At 34.5% G+C, this 21,009-nt stretch overlaps 1 protein-coding gene across 1 annotated transcript; it reads right to left on the bottom strand.

Moving 5' to 3' along the window:
* Positions 1-2,538: 2,538 nt before the first annotated feature.
* Positions 2,539-15,477, bottom strand: LOC121419126. The gene is made up of 21 exons (XM_041613446.1): positions 15,011-15,477; positions 12,561-12,611; positions 12,271-12,282; positions 11,625-11,732; positions 11,212-11,250; positions 10,715-10,789; positions 10,317-10,432; positions 9,843-10,027; positions 9,382-9,511; positions 8,944-9,069; positions 8,398-8,549; positions 7,933-8,117; positions 7,630-7,737; positions 7,322-7,420; positions 6,835-6,943; positions 6,050-6,440; positions 5,739-5,825; positions 5,325-5,486; positions 4,652-4,792; positions 4,246-4,340; positions 2,539-3,881 (listed from the first exon to the last, which is right to left on the bottom strand). The coding sequence occupies exons 1-21, from the start codon at positions 15,203-15,205 to the stop codon at positions 3,820-3,822; spliced, it is 2,628 nt and encodes an 875-aa protein (XP_041469380.1). The 5' UTR covers positions 15,206-15,477; the 3' UTR covers positions 2,539-3,819.
* Between the last annotated feature and the right edge of the window lie 5,532 nt (positions 15,478-21,009).

The raw sequence follows: 21,009 nt of genomic DNA, 5'->3' as shown, positions 1-21,009 counted from the left end.
GAAAACTTCCCGAAACTGAATAAAGCTACCGGGGTTTTACTTAAACTTATTGAACTTCTTAATGACAATGACGCAATAGTAACGTCATCATTGTTTTCCAAACGCATGCTTTGACACCTCTTCCAAGACGTTTGAGAATCGAGCATTTTCAAGTGGGGGGGGGTGTGCCTAGTTTTAATGCATTTGGTGTATATAAAGAAACATAATTACTTAAACCTTACAATATTGATTGTAACTTAAGGGAATGTTTTTACACAGATTGAGGCCTACATGCCATTTACGATCAAGGGCCCAGAACAGGTAAAAACAATGCCCAAATATATTCTGTAGAAAGGGATCGAAGATTTAATCATGCATGTATATTTTTCCTGTAAAAGGGTAATTATTTAGTGGAGACAGTAAGATAAAGGCCGATGTTTAATGATTTGACATGAAATTGCATTCCATGCAGTTCTTCATTTTTGTTGATGTATACGGAATAGATTCTAGTGATCATCCACCCACCCCACCCCTGACCCCCTCCCCTTCTCTCTTCTCACGAAAGATTACGGTTAAAGCTGTTATTACATCGCAGATTCACTAGCTTTGCGGGTTAAAAGGAAATTTGAATTGCAGGTTTTTAGAAGAGCAATTAGTACATCCCCTCAGAAGGAAAATATTTCCCTACCTTTAGATTGACTTAGGAAGGAAGCGATAAATCTCCTCTTAAATCCTACTCTTTAAGATTCTCAATACCCAGGCTAAAGAGTCCCAGGATTGAGTCACAACACTGCACAAGTTGGAAAGTGCGAGGGGGTAATGGAAAGAGGTTTCCATGTGTCACGTTGGGGGCATCTCTGAAATACAACGGCTTATACCATCTCTTTAAAAAGGAATATTGACACGTCACTCGATCTTCAGAGAGGTGCATTAAAAGGCCATCTTATAATGTGAATTGGTCTTGAAACTGGTCTGCAATTAAGCTTTAATAGTGGACCTATATTTTTGTGAGAGTATAATTCTGTAAATAAATATTATTATTGATATGAAGATATTTTCAACGATGATGTCAATATACTTTCTATCTCAAATTTATATGATTGTTAGATAAAGTTTCACTATAGGCCTATACAGACATTATATTCTGGGTTTGTCTTGTTGAAAAAAGGGTCTCGTTAACACAAGTTCTAAAGGTTGATTTACATCGTGTTGTGTAAAAGGATTTTTAGCGATTGCAGGTATGTGTATGACACATATATGACTCAGGAACTCTGTCTTCACAATGAGATGGTTATCAATCATTTCTTTCAGCTTGGCATTATACTGAAATCTTTAAAAAAAGAAGTAAAACGTGACTATTAAGATAGGGTAAGAAACTTGCGTTGCGTTTTATTCTTGTCATGGTCAAGGTCCTGATTTGTTGATTGCTTTCAAACAATAATTAAAAAGGCAATCAGGGGCGACAGTCACCTTAAGGACATGAAAATTATCACACCCTATGGCCCGTATTCTGAAGTCAGGTTTAACTTAAACTCAGGTTTAAAGTTGTGGTTTAAGTATGGATAGCCAACTGTTACATAAATAGTTAACATTAGATATGTCATATTTCAGCTCATTTGGCTCTCAAATCATTCATAATTGTCTAGTAAGTATAAAAATGATGATTGTCTTCATCATAGATGAATCAGGAAAGAGAACAGTAAACATAAGAATAATACAACTGAATAAAAATTTTGACACTTTTGGCTTCCCATAATTTTAACACAGAGTTAGACCATGGTCTAAGTCTAAGTTAAACATTACTTCAGAATACGGGCCTATGATTTTAAAAGTGGTACTAGAAGGAGGAATAGGAAATTGACAGAGAGAAAGAAAGAGATAAGGGAGCTAAAAAGAATGTAAAAATAAGAGCAATTGGTAGTGTATTTATATTATCACCTATTCAATTATTAAGAAAAAAAACATGACGTCAAATTCAGATCGCCTTGTACCTTATGAAATGATTCTGAGTTATTGTTATACATCAAAGTGGAGTTGTATGCCTATTTTGTGGAAATTTTCGTGTATCGTGGCACGAAATAAAATTCAATAAGATCTTAAATTGCAAAATCTCAAAACTAATATCTTTATACCTCACCTCACATCACTTTCCTTCTATCCCTCTATTTCCTTCTCGCTGTCTCTTTTTTACTCACCTCCCCATCATCCCTCTTCACAAATTCTCTTTTTCCTCTTCATCTCGGCATCACATCACATCCCGGCATCACATGCATGTTTTTGACCCTTCATTATCGTTTAATACACACTTCAGAACTTTCTTTTCATTGGCTGTCTAAAGGTGGTTTTCTCGACGTCACAATGTGCCTTCGTAAGCCAGTGACCAATCATTACCCGAATTGCATTCCTTTGTTACATCAGCGTGTCAAAACATAACATTTTAATTAAGAATAAGAATAAAATGTATTAGTCCGTGGAAATAAATTTATTTGTTTGTTTTTTAAGCTTAATAATTCATTCATATGGGCTGAGAAACAAAGAAAAACACAAGCAAATAATAAATAGAGTAGATTTCTGATTATTATTCCTTTACATTAAATTTTATAAAATATAACTACAGGCATTCAAAATATTGCATATTTATACACATGCATGAAACAACAAAGGAAACTTAAAATATCGCACAGAAATAATATACTGCAAAAACATTGCAAATCGAAAATGCACATTTTAAGCAACAAAATCAATACTTTGCACACCATTTTGTCAAATAATTAGCACACATAACTAGAAATATTGGCGTTATATTATTTTCTCACAAGATTTTGCTTGTCAATGAATATTGCTCAATGAAAATATGCAGCTTTTACCAAATGTTTGTGGAGAAATTTATAATGCACATGATATTGAGCATAATTTGTACGTGCACATCCATAAATAAAATATCAAAATTCAAGATACTTATATAGTCATGATAAGAACAAGGAGGTATAAGTTTTCTATAAAAAAAATAGCTACTTTCATTTCACTGTCGATATATATTCTGGGTTTAAGTCAGTGATTTATGACTTAATTTCATTACAACGTGTACTTTCTTGGTACACTGAAGTTAAATGGTATTCTCGCTCATATTTTACACAACCCTTTGACTTGCAACTATTAGAGTATGAATGTTGAAAGTAAATGTACAATGAATCAAATCTACATGGATAGGGATGGGCACACTTAATGATTTAATTTAGAATTGTGATGAAATTACACCAACTTTATATAAACTGCGTAAATAAAACAATTTTTTATAAAATGGACGCACATCAGTTCCAAGGAAAGTCGTTCTTTCTGAGTCAAACATATAAATATAGTAAATTCATGAATATGATTTTGAGGTTAAATTCAAATAATTCAACCAATAATTATGGCAACATTTTTTTTTTGGAAGACGCGATTTGAATTTTTTAATCATGCAATTACAAGTGTTTTTTTTTATATAGAGAGAAAACACAAAAACACATTAATAAATTATCTGGCAAATAGAATCTTCTTACAAGCATCACCACATCAATTGGAAAATAAACTGACATACCAACATACCTCAATCATTGAATATGAATAGAAATAAAAACATACGCATGAATATCATGTGACACAATTTATTATCAAAATTTACATATTGCAAAGACAAGGTACTTAATACACTACTAAAATTGCACCAAGTATTTTAAACGATATAATGCCTTTAATCAATAACCGTAGTACGTCTAGAGATACAATACTATCGGTTACAGCACACATAACTCGGACGGAGTTTTACTGATATTGGGAAGGCCACAAAGTTCATATAATTCATAAACTTTTAAGTTCTGGCTTGCAGAAATCAAGATTCGAGATGGATTCAAATGGTGTTGCTGAAAGACAAAAGAGAAAGAAAATGATAAATCAGCACTGTATCATGAATAGTTTATTCGTCTATACATTCACACTGTTTATCGTAACATCATTAGTACAAAGAGCAACAAATATCAAACCACATACGGTGATCAGTAACTTTGGAAAATCATTAAACTCCACTTGGCCTTAGTTTCTTTGGATGTATAAAATTTGAATCTATTGTGATTAGAAAATACAAATCGTTACTGTCACTTTGATATTCGTTATGGTTTTCATCTTCGGTAGTTTAGTTATACATGGTTTTGATTTATAAACATCATCCAGTTTGCCATTATAGGGTTACGACCGGAACAAAATAATTGGCAGTAAACTAAAACTTACCGAAAAATGGATCGGCATGGAAGAAATGAGACTGGGCTGGTACGATGGGTTTCTTATTCATATGCTGAATGGTAAGAAGTTGGGCATCAGTATAGCTGAGAGGGGAAAATGAAAAACAGAAATTAGGTTAATTCAATAATTCATCCACGATCTATATTTCTTTGGATGTGATTAAAGAAGGATAAAACATAAAATGATTATTCTCGAGGTTATTTATTCATAAATTTGTCAATCTATTTTTAAAACTTTCTTTGTCCTCACGACCCTTTTTCATTGAAATATATATTTAATTTTTCATTTTGAAAGAGAATCCGTTTAGATTATAATTAAATCCTTTTTTTTATTAAAATATGATCCTTTTAGTTTGAAATTCAATCTTTAGAGACTGAAATATAATAAAACTTACCTTCGTTGGTGTAGAGGTTTATAATCATGGCTCATGGTAGATGAACTATGAGCTGCTGATAAATCCTTTGGAACCTGTTCTAATGTCAGATTCCTAATGAACTGATTGTAGTCAACCGACCCATCTCCTACTCGGTCACACCTGAAACGATTAAAGAAAATATCGTTTGATTTTAGTTACAGTTTTCCAGGGACCCGAAATTTTCGACTCGCTATCCAGTTATATGCAAAATCAGTTATAAACTCATCTAAATCTACACTGAATAAAAATTCACAATAAAAAAATAATAAATTGAAAATGCAGCCAGGTATGTAAGTTAAGTAAAAAAAAATAATATGATTAATCATTTAAGGCCTTATCCAAAATGCTGTCATCTGACGAAGCTATCATCAGAAACGAGTTGATAAGTTTATTTGACCGATCTTCTACGCCCTTTGGGTTGTTTTTGGCTTATCTAAAATGTGGACAGAGTCGTTTAACAACTGAATTTGAGGCCTTCTATAGGCCTTTAAACGCCTGGCGAAATTCGTTAGACAGATGCCTTTTTAATGGTATTATATAGACTGCATAATATGACAGAGCCTTTAGTAACACTTGTAAAGATTATATTCCTGAAACTACCGTTTAAAATTTAATTATAGTAGAATACCAAAGCTTAACATGTGTATCTTACCTTTGCAATAATGAGTTCATGGCCTTTTGACTAACACTGATCTGGAATTTCCCGCAGACATCTTTCATCTGTGCCTTTGACAAGCGACCCGTCCTCTCGGGGTCGGCAGCCATCAGGGACTGTCGTAACTCTAGATGCAGTGGGTCTCTGGGGTTCGGGGTGCTGCGAAATAGAAACAGAATCAATATTTGTAAATTAATTCGTAACAAAGAAATCTTTTGGCGATTTGGGTGTTTACCAAGACAAATCAGAGCTTATGAAAATATGAATATTACATTTTTCGACAATTTTCAGTGAATTGATATGCTGATCTCCCATAATGATAAATCATAGTAGATTGATGGGGGAGAGGATTAATTACAGATCGATGTCCTCAATAAATTTCCTAACAAATCTGAATATAATTATACTCACTTGTTGTAGTATGATTTCTTCGCCATTCTGATCTGTTCGAATATACTTGGACGCATGGGATCTTCCTTCAAATCTTGAGTGTTTTCACTGTTTTGAAGAAAAAAAGACAGTTAAAAAATAATTAGCATAATTACATAAGGAATAAATGTCATCAGCATCACGGTCGTCGTCATCAACATAATCATTTCATCACCTTTATCATCTTCATAATTAGCTATTTTCATCGATCATCATCTCAATCACCATCGTCGTCATTCTTGCCACCATTATTAAATCTTCATTATCCTCATCCTCCTCTACAACAATCTTACCTCGAATGAGTGTGCTTGTAGTTGGGATCGCTCATGTTCTTCTTCCCAGCAGCTGGAATCTGCAGACCATTGTAATTATCATCGGTAAAGCTATCCTGTGCTTCGCTTACGTGACTCGGTCCGTCGTTCCCGAGCTTGAAATGGACCCTCCTCGCATCCTCGACGCGTTCTTTCTTCTCGGTCCGCATCCCACGGAGTCGTTCATGCGCGTCTTCTGTGTTCATTATGCTCTTGCGGAAGTCATACGCCTCGCTGGTTTCTGAGGCGGACGGGATGTGAGCTTCGTAAGGAAGACAGCCGATACTGTCCAGATAGCGGTACTTGGTTGTCGGCATCTCATATCCCTTGCGATCTCCGTCCAGAGAGTGTTTGATGTAGTTCGTGTGAGACACTGCAAATAAGCACAGAGAAACCCAAAGTTATCGTTTTGATCATTCTAATACAAAAGTGAAGTTAAAACAGCCATCACTTCCAGTCGAACAATGCACGTTTTCTATTTTACGTCTTCATAAGATGTAGAAGAAGTGAAGGTAGGTTTTGGTTTAGAAGACAATCAGGATGCCTCAACATTTGCACAAAGTTTCATTATAGAATGCCTTTTAATGCAGGCTATTTGGGATACATCTTCTAAGCATCGCCCTAGAATATCACTTTTGAAGTAAATTGGTCGTCCAACTTTTCTACAGACACCCATGCCTTTAACATCGTTTTGAAAAGGATGCTTTGAAACGAATTCAAACATCATTAAAATCCTGTGTATGTTTTAAATAGATGGTTATACTTACGCGAATCTTGTCTGTCGACAGTGTCTCTGTCTCGGTCGCATGTAAAGATGACATTGTTGACATTGTGACGACGCTTGTTTCTCAGACTCTCCATGTTACGAACATCCATCTAGAAATTAACAAAATAAATCTGGCATAAATAGCAAGATGGTAAAAGAACTCATCTAAGCTAATGTGAGATAGAATGTAAGACCAATTATCTTTGAAAATGATACTGTTAACTGAGTAGAGAGCTTAAACCTTATGTCCTTATTATCATAGTGTTGATGATTTAATCGGATGTGTGAATGTTTCAACCAATTATTATTCCTCGGGGACGGGGTTAGATTTTTTTTATAATGAAGAACAGAAAATGTCAATTTATTTATAATTTGGCGACAAGGGAAAACTGCGTGTGTCTCGAAAAATGGATGCAATTGTCGTCAAGGCTCAAGGGAGTACATGTATATCGTCCGTTCAATGGATGTGTATCATTTAATATGCTTACCATGTGAAGATGGGTTTTAGATTTCGTTCCACTGAAGTCTGTGAAGTCGCTCTGTTTCGTGCTCTTCTCAAAACCAACGCCTGGAATCTTATGCATCACCTGTCGTGTAAAGGATGTATATTAACAATTAATAATGGTACACTGAGAGCTACATAATCAAACTCGATGAGTAATCAGGGTGCAATGTAGCATTAATGCAAATGGCTTCATCTCTACATTTTAAAACTACTAGAGAATCCGCAATTCACCCATGCACACATTGATCAAGAATATATAGCTAATAAATGGCAATAGAAGATATTACGTACCTCGGATGGTTTTGGCGGTTCTTCCTTGGTTGGCATGACAACGCCAGGTCGTTCTTTGATGTAGTCCTTGTTGTAGATAGAACCAACTGGATTTTGATCCGTTCCAAACTGTAGATAGAGAAATTGGTGAAGATAGGTCGATAAATGATAGAGATAAGGTCCAAATAGAATGATGAGCAAGATGGTCGAAAATTCGGGTGATAAATCAATAGTACTGGGTCAGAAGAAATCATTGCACTTCTCAAACATCAATAATTAAGATCTTGGAATTTACACAAAAGCAACAATTGTATTAAAACATACCTTAAAATGGACGGAAGTCTGGTATTCCTTGCCCAGGTTTGCACTGTCTAACATAGGGCTACCCTCGGCTGTACCGGCACTCTTGCCCAATCCTCGGTTGAGGACACCCGGTGTGATCTGTAGTAGGTTCGGTTCGGCTGCTGCTACCTCTTGGGCTTTGTGTGCTTCGTCACCCATCTTCCATGCTGGAATTTATAATAGGAGAGTGTTCTTTAGTTGATATCAAGACATAACGTATTATTCTATCCATGTATACGTAGGTCTAAGCTCAGAAATTAGCGGACAAATAAAAGAAGATCGGACATTTTCGAAGAGTCTTTTACTTATTCAAAAGCTGCATCATTTCGCAACTAACACAAAGGGACAGACTAAGTTGTGACATTTCGATAAATTTGATAATTGTCCGAATGATATACAAAAAAAAAGTTGTCGTGAAGAGATAGTGACAAGGAATATATTTCTTACCTGTAAAGTTTTGGACGAAGTCTTCATAGTCAATGGTACCATCTTTGCCATGTCTGGTCTTGGTGATGAGTTTATCAAGGTCTACCGCAGAGATCGGGTCAAGGAGACTATCCGTTACTCGCTTCAGAACTTCTTTGCTCACACAACCGATCCTATATGAACAAGGACAGTATTGACTTAAAATCAACGTTCTTTATAAAACTATGATTTTGTAGTGCAAACATGGCTATTCGTATAACTTTCGTTCCCTATAAATGCCCTGAAATGGTTTTAATCAATTAATGAAAGACGGGATATGGTTTAAACACACCTTCAAAATGGTGTAAGTGCTACAACGTAGGCACATTTATGAAAATACTGTAGATAAGATGTACAGGCGAGAACCATTTTTTATATTATGACGAATTTCCCCTATATGCCAATGTGAAGCTTTCATGATGTTCAATAGACGCAATAAATTGTCGGCTGTTGTATTTCATCGACTATCATTATTTCGTCGAATATTTCATTTCAGTATGATGTAAGGACTACATGATTCCATCTTACCTTGCAGGGTCATACTGAAGGAAGATCTGTTTGAGTGTCGAGCTTGTGGCTTCTACCTTGGCAATGGCTTCTTCGTCTTGGGGGATGGGTGGCAAGAGAGTGGCACCTTCTTCGATCAGCTGAGATCTGAAATAAAACAAAACAAATAGTAATCATTCAGCTACCTCGAATTTTCTTAAAAGGTTCAGTAATGTTTGATAAAAAATAAAAAGTTTTGTTGTTGAAATTCTTCAACGACAACGTTCTTGCGACAGTCACTACCCCGTCAAATTAAAACCGTAAGGCAGATTCTTGACTTAAAACCAGGTGCATATCGAGGGAGGGGCCATAGGGTATTATGCCCGTGTCCTACTTTGGAGGGGTGTCATTACTCTGTCCTTTCTATCTTCTTTGTTTTTATTTAGTCTTCATGAAGGATATCTAGAAATTTTAACTTACCTAAGGGTCGGGTCATCCTGTAAGAAGCGACCCTTGGCTATACGGGTTGGTTCAATGAATGCTGCTGATTTATCTGGCTTCATTGTAGCATTGTAATCATGTGAGAATGTTGTTTTACCTGGCCTGGGACCTGCAGACACAAAAGTAAACATTTTTTTTAAAGTTGAATCTTCACATAACCAGACATTTAAAATGTGAATTCGACCAAACTTGTTAAAGTCAAAACTTAAAAATGCCTTTCAAATATTCATGGTTTGTTTATTTAAGTTTGCTCTCCAAATTTAACCACAGCACTATTCAAAACAAAAAAGTCATCGATAATGAATAATTTTCTGGATATAAATAAAGACTATGTAGTATAGGTTCTATTCACAGTTGATAATGCCTCTTTTAATTATGCACTCGGCGAAATAAGTTCTATTTTTTTTTACAATAAATATTTTCATGACCGTTACACTTACGAGTGACATTGTAATCTCCTTGTCTGAATACAGCGGATTCTCTCTCATCCTCAATCATCTTCCTCGCAACGGAGGAGGGGCTCTCCTCTGGTTGCTTAGGACCCGGTGGGGTCGGGATGGGCGCAAGACGTGCACCCGTCATCGAGAGGTTCTTGTGGAAGGAGTCGACAGTTTCGGAGTCGTAACTGGGAAACGGAGAAGAGGATAGAGTTCGGAATTAATGAAACATTTCAAGAGAAATTAAAAGTGATATTAATGAAAATCATAAATGATTTTATGCATGTTTATAGAGGAGTATTTTTGGGAGGATGACAGCTAAATTAGCTAGGCCTACATTTTGTTTAAGCTAATACAATGCGTATTGTTGACTATTCCACCTCTTTCAAGATTGACATGAATATGATATACAGTGTATAATAAAAATGTTCAACGTTTATTTATTAAAAATTTCTATTATATACATATTATACTTACTGTTGTGGGTCGTTGCCGAATTTGAAATGAGTGGTCCTGAGATCTTTGACGTTTCTTCTCCTCATGTCATGACGAGATTTGGAGATGGAAGGGTCTTGGTCTAGGTTATGTATGGTCTGGAACAAAGGATTTTGTAGAGATTTGAATTATCCTAACAATGAATATGAAATTCTAAAGATAATGGTATAAGTCTTTTTCATCAACAACACATTGAAGTTAAGTATAAAAATTTGAAATCAAGGGTTGATAGCTGGGGTGGATATGGAGCGGTGCGGGATCGAGATCCAGCAAAAGGAATTCAAAGAGCTACCACCTTTCTATATTATGCTATCTGCACGTATTAAAGCAATTTCTATGCGTCAAACTATTACTAAGAACGAAAATAAGAATATACTTACATTTCCACCCACAAAGTCTGAGTCGTAGAGAGACTGTCCGAATTTACCATCTCTCCAGTATCTTGGATTCATATCCTGTTATCATGGAAAAAAAGACATTATGGGTAAATCTACTTGACAATTGAAGTTGGTTGTTGTTACTAAGGCCTTTTGTAGAAATAAGTATGAATCCTCCAACTGAGGATTCAGGATTTCTTAAAGATGCATCATATAGCCAAAAGTACTTGTGATAAAGGAATACTGGTTTATATCCTTATCAATCTACTATTTATAATTATGCATAAATTTGATATGATAATCAATGGGATATTAATCGCATTTCAGATACAATCACCGTTTGATCTGACAAATAACATGCTGAAGTGTTTGCCAAAGTACTTAATCGACGTTTGAACAGCGTGACCAATATATAAGCTTCAGTAATCTCTATCAGTTGTTTTTAGTATAATGATTTACAAATCAAAAATGATTTTATTGTTCATCTATCTCATACTCACCGGTAGGTTGATCTTATCTTCTGGCTTGACTGGAGGAAGCTACAGAAAAACACGAGAAAAAAAATGTTATGAATTATATCTTCAAAATAAAATCACAAAAGAGATTATATAAATGATGATTATAGATGCCACGTGATGAAATATCAGGTGCAATGTGGGGCGTAATTCATTAATATTTTCAGAGGCACTTTTCAAATTTAGAAATTAATCACAAAGTCATCAAATTCTGAGCGGGGCACTTTGCCCCTTGTCGCCCCCCCCCCCCCCGTGTACGTTAGAACTTGCAGTTTATTGGATTGTGTTGATGCTACAAGGCGTACATGTAACTGGCGATCACTTAATAGGACTGTTGCTCTGTACAAGTATCATTCCTATGATAAATCATTATTGTATAATTAGCAAGAAAAGCTTACCCTTTCTGATTTCCTATGCTTGGCGTAGTCGGCTGCGGTGAGCGAAGCCTTGTAAATCTTGTCATCTACGGGAGCGGCGTCTCCTCGAAACTCAAAATGAGATCGATTCTATAATAAGAAAAAATAAAAACCAATATCTGACATTGAGAGTCGGAATTCAATTCCAAAAGGATTGAAAGTATATTCTCGCAAACAGGCATGTCATTAAACAAAAAGAGAATGATTGTTAGTGACCAAGAAAGCCATTCAAAATAGTTTCTTCAAAAGTTATCAAGACTGTATTTATAATATTAGTTCTTTTACATGTAATGAGGTTAATAAGGCTTATAGAAGATTCAGATAATGAAAGATAATTAAGAAGCAAAATTATTTTGGTATGAGAGTAAGTACACACGATCAACATGCAATAATACCGACACGCATTTAAGGTCTATATAGAGAGCACAAATTATAAAGATAAGTGACAGAAAATGCGAAATTAGTAATGAAATCGGAGTATTCATAATAAAATTAAGAAAGCAATATATTGACTGATACATAAATAGGATGTTAGAAATGAAGACACACCAAAAGGTAAAAAAATGTATAATGATCGAGAGATGAAATACAAAAAAGCACATCTATAAAGTCTGAAAAATCAAATTACCTGTAGAATTTTCTGCAAGCGATGAAGATTATAAAAAGAACAAAAGGATAAAAAAACGAATACGTTATTTATCTATTACGGAAAAGGAATATTCATGTTGACGAATGTTGATATATTATTGATCAATAATTAAGACACCTTTACACTTGAACTTAATTTTACTTTTCAATCAAACCCTCAAAATCATTTATAAATTGTTCCATATTTGTTTACATAGTAATTATATTACTAACCATAATCTATCGTAGAGTATACCTACCCCAATCTGATCCCATCTATATTATGCTTACCTGGAGACCAGAGTCCCATGAAAAGCCGACACTGCGATCTGGTTGAGTTCCCTGAAATTAACAAAATGATACATAAAACATTAGTATATTTCAATAGTTACGGTCATAATCAGTATAATAAAAACAAATCTGATTATTGATATTAATTCTGAGTCAGCAAAGGCTATGAGCCACCCCCCTCCCCTCACAAAAAAAATCAACAAAACAAGAGGATAAAGCAGAGTAATTTGTTTCTGTTTGCTCAGTCTGTCCGTTTCTTTATTTTCATTCGAAATCAGAGACCGTACATCTTCCTCCTTGGTGGTAAATCGGTATCAAAAAATTATTTCTAAAATAAACAAAATTCATCAAACCTCTATAGATCAGGGAGGTCAAATCATTATTTCATTATTTTAGTCGTAAAACCCAAGCGTTCATTTTTTTTTCACCGGGGCTCTTTTTTCTCGTTTTTCCTCAACAGCAAATCAAACACGATAATCTATGCGAGAAAAATCCACACGCGATGCCTGGTTAGAATGCGATATTGATTTTACGACCGGACATTTTGATCTATGATGGAATTTAATCGCCTCTCTAGAACTCAACCAACAGGAAACCAATCCAGGTGATAGCAACCCGGGAAAGATGTTACTTTCATCAATCAATAAATGGTTGTCTGCTAAATAATAGGCCAACGTCATGTATTGATTTTTCTTTTCTTTGAAGCAGTGTATACCTTGTCAATAAAGGAAGGTGTCGGGGACGTAAAATGACCAAATAAGCAGACCTTGTCTGATTTTTCTTCTTCAAGAAAAAATAGGGCATATCCAAATATTCCCATTTACCATTTTCTTATTTTTTCCATAGTTATATATCATAATCATCCTCTGTCTAATGTCAATGATATCACTCTACATTTTATCTTGCTTGTCAATAACAAATGCACTATTTGACTGAGTGATTAAACGCTGTAATATCTCCTTTGATTAAACATTTAATCAAATATCTTCTTTATCCTAAGGTTCTTTTTTTGCTTTGTTTTTATTTATATGTTGACGGAATGGTGATGAACATAATATATCACAATAAACGGAAGTATTGCACTTCTTACAAATAAACTTTAAACGAACGGTGTACGAAACATAAATCATCAATCATGAAACTAAACATGTTTCCCATACTAGTACGTGATAAAATGTCATGATCCCAAGTTTAAAGAGGATTTATGACTGAACATTTTTCAATAACTTTCACTGCAGGTGTGCCACGTGATACGACTTTGGGGATTTCATGTTTTGTCGAATGTACTCGTGAGAAACCTCGTGCAGGTGGAAAAGTTCATTCGTTGCCATAGTAACATGGACCTACGCGATGTCGTCTGCTATGGTAATGTTTTCATCTGCACACTTAATATATATCTATCATAAAGTAGTATTTAGTCACACTGACATTTCTTTTTGTGAGTAATAGTTATCTGTTACATTTTCTTTAAAAATGAATTGCTGTATACAGTCATGAAAGAAATATCTGAATTTGGAGTCAGAAAATATAGTCACATTTCTATTCCTTCAAAGTAGTGCTACAGTATATGCTACTACAAATATTCTATAAAGTTCGGTTATGTCATGATTTGTTTCATAACTTATATTTATCCTGCTTTTACTATTTCTAATGTTTTTCCCCATTAATGTCTTATGATATCAGGATAAGATCTCAGGAGCTATGGTACAAGAGAGAGTGAATATATCCTACAAAAATGTTATATTTTCGATTTTTTTCATCAGAAATGTAATAACTTTTATTTTTACACAATATAGTATAGTATAATATAGTATTTATTTTCCGTATAAAAAAACAGCAAAAAAAGCAAAACGGATGGATTGCCCATTTTCAGTTGGCAATATGAATCCCGGTTGGATGTAGGGGTCTTATATTATTTATTCTTCACAGTGTAATAACATGATATGTTTTTCTCCCATAACGATGGACGGTGCAACAGCGAACAAACAAAGTTATCTCTTGGTATGGTCTTCGTGATAAGAAACAGACTTTGAACATTTCAAAATAATGCAGGGCTGTGTTACATGGGAACATTTATTCGTTATATTAAGTCACTTAAAAATCCATCCTTATCATATTTTATTCTTAAACGAGTTACATGAATATCACAATAAAAAGAGCGCTTGATAAAATCATATGGCAATAAAATCTTGTGAACAATTTTTTTTTATATAGATCTACACAATCAGTTGTGAAAATTGGTCATGCCTACAAAATACTCGGTTTAAACAAAAGTTATATAACCCTAGCCTCTAAAATTGAAAATGAAATACAGATCTCGGTCTATGTCGTATCTTTTCAACGAAGAGAAAAGTTATCATCTAGCAAGGTGAAATTATATTGCATTTAGAATGAGAAAGAAGAAACATATTGATACACTTCATGATGCGGCATATAAAATGTTATCTTACCTTAAAAGTTCCTTTAGTTGTACTGTTGAGAATGGGTGATGTTGATCTCATTCCTTCCTTGGCAATCATTTTAATATGATCCTGAGTAAGGGATTCCTTCATAGCTGTCAGGGCATTGGTTCGAGTCACCCCATAGAGCTGGTCCCTTCTTTGGGCCACTAGCGGGTCCATCGCTGAAGCTGCACCGGCGCTCATGGCTGCTCTCGCTGGTCAAGATTTTGAATTTTCCTTTTTTAATATAGTAAAAGCCCAAAAGTTCTTGGGCTGCAGCGTTATTCCGTTTTGTTTCCTTACTTGTTACTTGACTATTAACCTTTTCTTGAATATTTACAACTTTGGATGAAGTGGTGTCGGGTTACTTGAAGAGTCGTTTAGTGTGTGGTTGTGTTTTGTGTGATATGGGCATTATTTTCTTTGGCCCACTTGTTGCACTATGAATTCACGTTGTTACTATCGTACGCAAATAATGCAGCGGTCAATCTGCGCAGGCGCGGTCTGGCGATACATGTACACAGTTCGCTGTCGCGTAGCAACAACTTTATAGGCGGGTTATAACGGATTGCTTCGCTTCAGCAATTTCTTATTCAACTTTTCTCCGGCCAATCTATTCAGCCTCAAACTCAAATAATAGAACAATCCGAAGATTTTGTCAAGAGATGTATAGAGCAACAAATAAAAGCGATAGTTGCTCCACTGATTTCAAATTATCCTTTGTGAAGTCATCATGATTTCACGATATCGAAGCTCTTATCAGATTCAGTTAATTTCGTGCGGCAAATATATCCAGATGGTTTAAGTAACTATATTTTGTTCACTCTTAAAAACTTATTGTACAATTTGTCTTCTTTGCTTTTTATTTTTTACAATCTAGTACAGTGATATTCTTATCCTTTCTCTTTATCTCCTCGATTCGTTAATCCAATGCTTTCTTATCCCAATTTCCTATCCTGATGAGTTTTATCATGTTATCATGTTTTTTCACTGTACATGTATCGTTATGATAAATCAAGTGATTATATCCTGAAAAAAAAATTCGATTTTGATTACATTTTACTTTGGACTTTTCCCCCCCTTATTTTTTTCAGAACTCCAGTTACACCAGATCTGATAATCATATATATTTGAATTTCCAATTTCTATTGCAAGTTTATTTAAAAATACCCCTTTCATTACTGTTCAGCACCGAGGTGTTATTTTTTACTATGTTATATTTTTCCAATTTTGCAGTGGTATTTTTGTTTTAATGCATCTCAATACTATCTAATTAATTATTTTGGCACCCTTTTCAGTATTCCCTTTTTAAATGTGCAATATTTTGTGTAATAGTATTTATATATTTTTATTTATGTCTTGGGAGCGGCATGTGTGGGGGCTCATGCCTTCGGGCAACAGTGATGAATTTCGCTTTCGTGCCCCCTGACCCACATGCCGTTCCCGCATTTCTTTGCATGTTAATGCACTGTAAATTTTCTAATGTAATGTGTATATGTCCTTTTTTATATTGGTCAAATAAGTAATAATAATAGTAATAATAATCGTGTTCATAAATCTTCACGTATAGTCTATTCATCCATTACATACCATTTTAAACAAAGAATATAGCCCTTAAGAAAGAGTAATTGATTTTATAAACATGACAGAAAAATAATAATACATCACTTATACAGCGCAAAATAAACAAAACGTTTCTTTATGCGCTTTACAATAGAATGCAATTCATATTCTATATATTTCCATTTACAATATTTTTTTCTATTAATATCATTACGTAAATCTCTAGCTGCTTCAGTCTACCCTCTATATCCCTCCCTCAGTCCACCCAGTTTTCTTCTCTTCTGTCTTTTATACACCTAATTCCTTACTGCGATCTTTATATCGAGCGTTGTTCAAAGATAGATCTACCAACATATAGGCCTACTCTCAATCGAGAAATATCTAAATATTTACGAGGCTACGAGTGCCTGATAAAGAGGGTTATATAACCATATAAATAAAGTCCCAAAGTAGTCTAGTCTCAGTATCGAAGACTTCAAGTGTATTTATCTCTGTCCGATTATTTTATTCATTTCATCTCTTTATGCATTTCAGTGTAATTTACTTCCTTTCTTTTTCCTTCTTTTCTGTTTTTTTTTTTTTTTTATTTCCCATTTCTATCTTCCTTTGCCATTTTTCTTTTTCTTCCTTTCAACTATTTTGTATCTTCCCCTCTTTTTTCTTTCTTTCTTTCTTCCTTCCTTCCTTCCCTTCCCTCCCTCTCTCTCTCTCTCACTGTCTTTCTTTCTGCTCTTCTTCCCGAAAGTATGAGGAAAAAGGCCCAGGGAACTTTGGCAGTGTAATTGTATATCAAATGCAGAACTTTTTTTTTCTCCAATGAAAATTAATGTCGGTCATTTTGGTATTGTTAACTCGAAGTCTCGAACCTCTTTTTTTTTTTGCAAAATCTTATCCACAGATTCTAAGAGTGGAACAAGTGCCTCATTGCCACCATGGCCTCGATAATATCAGGGCCAAGACCTCACTAAAATCAGTTTCAAATCATGGGGGTTCTAAATCAGCACTAACCTTTGGCGGATATTTTTTGTATTCATATTTATTTCTTCATGCTTTCCAAAAGTCTTTTCGAGTTTGGAAACCCCCCATTTGCAAGACAACCTCCATAAAAATACAAGAAACGCATCAATGGACCTTCCATCAAAGCATTCTGAAGATGATCAACCTGTGTAACATCAATTGTTATCTTTTCATGCCTCATTGCATTTCTTGATACAAATAAAAATGTCTTTAAAGTATTTGGGTTTGGGAACACTAAGGAAACGGAATTGGAACATTAAAGAAACGGGACATGTGCGGGTGGCGATACTGCATAAGAAATGCTATAAAATGTTAAATCTTGTTCATTTTTAAGAATGTTTATATACAACTTTAAAGAGGAAGTTTACCCTGATAATAAGTTGGTTCTAATAAAAGCAGGAAAATTAGAGAAAATATTGAAGGTTTGATGAAAATCCTTTACAGAATAACAGAGTTAATATATCACAAGCATCTCCCCCATCTGACATGTGATATATCATAATAATAAATAATACTAATAATAATTGTAATAACAATAATAACAACAACAATAATAATAATACTTAATTAAACTTATGTCCAAGTTTCATGAACTAGGTCCATATATTTTTAAGTTATGGCATTTCAAAATCTTAAGCTTAGGTTAAGATTTTGATGTTGATTCCCCCAACTTGGTCTAAGTTCATTGACAAAAAATGACCTTTGACCTTGGTCATGTGACTCAAAACTCAGGCAGGTATTCAGTATTACTTGATTAACCTTATGGCCAAGTTTCATGAACTACCGTAGGTCCATATACATTAAGTTATACTGATTTTAAAAACTTATCCTTCGGTTAAGTTTTGGTGTTGACGCCGCCGCAGCTGTCGGAAAAGTGGCGCCTAGAGTCTCACTCTGCTTCGCAGGTGAGACAAAAATGGAAACAGTGGTGTTTGTAAAGACGTTTCTGCAGAAAAACGTTAAAAAATGTTGAATAAACATAAGAGTGATTTGAATCATGATTCTATGACGTCATTGTTCATGATATACTACGCTTTGCTAATGGCATTCTTCGCTTTTACTTCACACAGTAGCTGTACAAATGTATTGGAAATTAATATTGCCCTTTTGCAATTAAACCTTTGTAGAGGTTGACCTATAGTTCCTGGGTCAAACTGAGCACTACCATGCGCATTGGCTAGGCCCTGAAGTGAGGGAGGAACAGCATTGGAACGAGGGTTGACTAAACCCTGATCCCGCAGTAACCATAACTTTACGTTTGTGTTTTGAATTGTGAGTTCGCATAAACACAATCCATTATCTCCACAATTAGTCCAGGATAGGCCCCATAGAAAATTGACTAATCCTTGTTTTTTTATATATACAATTTTATTTTATCACTCTTGTGAATTTTTTGGCCCCCATTGCCATTGTACGCAATACTGTTTGGGCTAGTGGCGGCTATTTTAGATATGAAAATACAGCAATGATCCCATGTATGACACTATAAATGATATATCTCATTAATAATGATGATTTGCATGTATTACTTCGTTCATACATCGCGATTTTTGCAAGTTTAGTGCTCATTTTTGTGAAAATTAGTTTTCCCTATTCATATTGTACATGATAGTGTATACAATGGCTTATGGCGGCCATTTTGAATATCAGGAAAATAAATATTTTGTCAAAAATTATTTTTTAAAGCTAGTGTATAGTTTTGGTAAATCCACCAAAATACACCTATCACTATTCCAATTCATTGCTAGCTAATATGAATGGATATGCCCTATAACAGTTATGATGTGGAGGATATGAAATGAAAATGTGTTTTACAGGATAAATTTTGCGATTTTACATGGAAATTTAACTTGATCGGGTCACCCGATCAAATTAAAATATCTGTGTGTTTTTGTCTTTCAATAAAATCCTATTCCAAATCATGGAATGGGCTGAAACTTTCAAGATATGTTCTTTGTCTGTAACTTTTGGATAAAAATTATCTAATCACTAAATTTATAAGATAAGTGCTTGAATGCCCATTTTTTTTTATTTAAAACAAGCATCGCCGAGAGAGGGCGCTATATATCCAAGATTTGAATATTTGAAATTTTCTCAGAGAAGTGCAGTTGGAAAAATATCTAACGGTGTGTACGCTTCAGTAAGACTGTCATATTAGATGATATTCGATTATCAATCACATTATTGACCCTTTACCAAAGCTATACACAGGCTTTAAGATTGTATTTCACTCCTGCCACACAATTTCATGTATTTCACAGCCAATGTGCGGACAATTTTATGATTTTCATGGGTAATTTGCATATTTTGGCGGCCATATTGGATTTTGCCAATTTGCGGAAAATGCTCAAGGTTACACGAGTGGCATCATCCAGATTCGTAATCAGCACCCTCGAATTGACAAGAAACCATGAAAAAAAAAAGGTTATGCCTCTTCTATCCTGGACTAAATATCACTCTAAAACTATTGAATGCTCAACACAGACACAGAATAAACTCATAATAAAAAACCTGTTACATGAATTTCACATCATTTAAGTTTTTGTTTTCATATCTAACATAGAATAATGATTGGAAGCATACTAATTTGTTGTATAAGCAATAGTACTACTTCACTATAACATTATCATGTAATCTTCTACAGGACAAAGAAGTCAATGTAGAGTAACACTTTAAATACATATATATAAATGATATATATACATCTACATATATTTCCTAGCATGTTAGTCCTGCAACAAAACTTTTGAGAAAAATGCAGTTGGTGAAAAGGATTAACTACAACTCAGCTTTTGTAATTGCAATGCTTCTTTGTCTATCATCCATTTATGGAGAGGGGGGCAACGTGGTCAAGGGGTTATGACTCGTCTTTTAATATGAGGGAGGTGGGTTTGATTCTAAGCCATGGCAAGTTTTCCTTCAGCAAGAACTTTACCCACATTGTGCTGCACTCAACCCAGGTGAAGTGATCGGGTACCTAGTAGAAATTCATTCCTTGAAACAGCTGCTCTGCTAAAGCCAGGGTAATTATGCTGCACTACTGTAGAAAGCTTAGAGACTTCTGATAGAGTAAGTGTTATCCGCCATATAAGCAACTATTAAAATTCTTTTTTCCTTCAAATACAAAGAAGTGATCAATTTTATGAAATAGATTAAATAAGAAATATAATCTGGAATATCAACAAATTTTCAGTCAGTGTTGTCACGACTAGTATCAATGGATAAGCTAATTCACTATCATAATTTGTATCTAATCAATTCTATTTGTTATTACATTATTTGACAGAATGCATTCACATCCATGGGGAAATACAAAAAAAAATATTGCACTTTTTTGTAGTAATGAATCGTACATATGAATATAAATGTCAAGTGATTTGATACCCATTAATAATTACAGTTGAAATTCAGTATAACTATGTTTTTTG

This window comes from Lytechinus variegatus, chromosome 7 (assembly GCF_018143015.1).
Source record: "Lytechinus variegatus isolate NC3 chromosome 7, Lvar_3.0, whole genome shotgun sequence".
Classification (NCBI taxonomy): domain Eukaryota; kingdom Metazoa; phylum Echinodermata; class Echinoidea; order Temnopleuroida; family Toxopneustidae; genus Lytechinus; species Lytechinus variegatus.
This window is presented reverse-complemented; position numbering and strand designations above follow the sequence as displayed.

Coding starts and splice junctions, on each gene's coding strand:
- LOC121419126 (XM_041613446.1), bottom strand. CDS start 15,205: ATGAGCGCCGGTGCAGCTTCAGCGATGGACCCGCTAGTGGCCCAAAGA. Junction 12,612..15,010: donor CAACTAAAGGAACTTTTAAG/GTAAGATAACAT, acceptor TGTTAATTTCAG/GGAACTCAACCAGATCGCAG. Junction 7,421..7,629: donor AACCGCCAAAACCATCCGAG/GTACGTAATATC, acceptor TTTACACGACAG/GTGATGCATAAGATTCCAGG.